This window comes from Bison bison, unplaced genomic scaffold (assembly GCF_000754665.1).
Source record: "Bison bison bison isolate TAMUID 2011002044 unplaced genomic scaffold, Bison_UMD1.0 scf7180017864171, whole genome shotgun sequence".
Taxonomy (NCBI): Eukaryota; Metazoa; Chordata; class Mammalia; order Artiodactyla; family Bovidae; genus Bison; species Bison bison.
Window position 1 is genome coordinate 4,239,451 of NW_011494743.1, and position 2,407 is coordinate 4,241,857.

Genomic DNA, 2,407 nt, shown 5'->3' on the forward strand with positions numbered 1-2,407 from the left:
ATAGAACATTGTCAAATTATTCCCCCGAGGTTTAGTCAGAAGGCCCTTGGAATATGCTATTACACTCAGAGCTGGCAGCCTACTTGGCAGCCGTCCTGACACTTTAGCTGAGTCACATTTGAAAACAATTTCTCAAGAAGAGCAAGGTCACAATGACAGCAAACACCACTAGGCCACAGCTTAATTACTGACTTGCCTGCCTTCAGCTTTCCCCGAAGAGTCCCCTTATAAAACATTCAGCTATCTACTGTCCTCAACAGTGAATCATGGAGCTTGTAATAAAAGATAAATGAGTACCTGTTTGGGAATGTATTTTCCATTTTCCCTGAGGACTCTGCTTCGAATTAGGACTTGACTGAAGGGAAAAAAAACAAAACAAAAAAACAAAACCAAGACAATGAGATTTTTAAAAGTGAAACTCTAGAAGAAAATGAGAGAATAAAGTAGAAAACCTATTTAAACACAAGAGAAGGCCTATTTGGCAATAGCTCTGTGTGGAAACTTTTCAAAATACAAGTCTCCTTAAAACCAACAGGACATACTTAACCCAACACTCAGCTTTCCACAAGAAGTTTTCAGGAGTGACTTTCTAAACAAAGATTTCTGAGGAAGGCACATTTGGGACATGACGCTTTTTCTTACTTTATAATGAGCTAAGAAGGAACTTTTCTCTGAGTAAAAAGAGTAGCAGTTGGATGCTACTCAAAAGACCTGGGGGCAGAAGGGAGGAAGGGCAAGGATAAAAGAAGGAAGTTTAAAAACAAAGCAAAACCAAAGAAATGATTACAGGGCTTGACAGGGTTGTTACCTGACAGACAAATACAAATTCTACTCAGGGTGCAGATGTTGGTAAGCTCTCAGTAGATACTTACTGAATTCATAAATGAAATTATCTGGTGATATTTGAACATAGTTGATTCTTACAGATAACAAAGTGTACCAAGTGGGCAGTGTTAGAACAAACATCAAACAGAAGAGATCAAAACGCTAATTTTTCTAGGTTGTTTTAATGAGGGGAGGAAAAAACCTCCTTAATGGAAATCCTTCTTAAAAAGTGAGACAAAACAAAATGCTATAGACACAAGCCTGAAGAGCTGAGAGGTGATATGTTCCATTCCCTGGGAGCTAGACTAAAGCTATTCATAATGTGGCCTATGTCGCAATGCTGGTCTGTGGTGAGGTAAGAACAGACACTGAGACTAAAGGTTTAGAAACTTTTATAGCAATCTGACATTGTCCAAACATCCAAATATGTGATCAAAAATTTTTTATCAAAGCACCAGCCTGTGACAGACTGAACATTCAAAAACCCAAACCGGTCCTTTACCCCAGACAGTTTAAGTAGCACTGGGTCTAGAATAATGAGTAAAAATTTAAGCTCTGGAGTTGGACAGATGGGTTCAAATATTGGCTCTGCCACTTGTTAACTATGTGATTCTGGGTGAGTGCCTTAAATTTCCTACACCTCCATTCATATTATACACAATAACAGGCTTATTCTCGTTGAATGAATACTTCTCGAGCTTCTGGGTGCCATGTTAGGTGACATGAACAACAGCGATCAAAAAGCAAGAATCTATCTTGGACTTCCCTGGAGGTCTGGTGGTTAAGAATCTGCTCTTCTACTGCAGGAGGCATGGGCTGGATCCCTACTCAGGGATCCTGCATGCTGCGGCCAAAAAAAAAAAAAAAAAGGCAAATATCTCAAGGAGGTTAAAGTCTAGTAGGGAAGAAAAACAATAGTCAAATAACCACAGGAATAAATGTCAAATCCATCTGTTACATACCAGGAAAGAGAGACGGATAATCTGAGTGTGTTAACAGGGGGATGTGACTGAGTCTAAGAAGTCAAGGTCTTGGAGAAAGCTTTCCTGAGGGGCTATGATTAAGCTGAAATCTTAAAGACGGGTAGAGACAACCTTGGCAAAGAGCTGGAGCATGGGCAAAAGCCCTGAGGCAGGAGTAAGCACTGTTGTCTCTGAGGACCGGGAAAACGCCATATGGGTGGAAGCAAGAGGACTACAGAAACATGGTGAGACAAGGCTTGAGAGCTTGGCAAGAGCTGGACTATGTAAGAGAGTCTCAGTGCTATTTTTTTAAAAAATTGTGGTAAAAAATATTAACATAAAATTTACCATCTTAACCACATTTAAGCACACAGTTCAGTAGTGTTAAGCATATTCACACTGTTGTGAAACAGATCTCCGGAACTTTTTCATCCTGCAAACCTGAAACTCTATTCCTACTGCACAATAACTTCCCTATTCCCCATCTCCCAGCCCCTAGTAACCGCCATTCTACTTTGTGTTCCTGTGAATTTGACTATTTTAGATACTTCATATAAGTAGAATCATACAGATATTAGCTTTTTGTATCTGGTCTCTTTTGTTTAGCCTCATGTTCTTAA

The 2,407-nt window shown here is 39.6% G+C and overlaps 1 protein-coding gene across 1 annotated transcript in view; it reads right to left on the reverse strand.

The window, feature by feature from the left end:
• Positions 1-2,407, reverse strand: part of EMC3 (ER membrane protein complex subunit 3) — a 14,948-nt gene that overhangs the window by 9,709 nt on the left and 2,832 nt on the right. Inside the window, exon 2 of the mRNA XM_010842108.1 lies at positions 298-355. Within this exon, the coding sequence (XP_010840410.1) occupies positions 298-355 (58 nt within the window). The remainder of the gene's footprint in view (positions 1-297; positions 356-2,407) is intronic.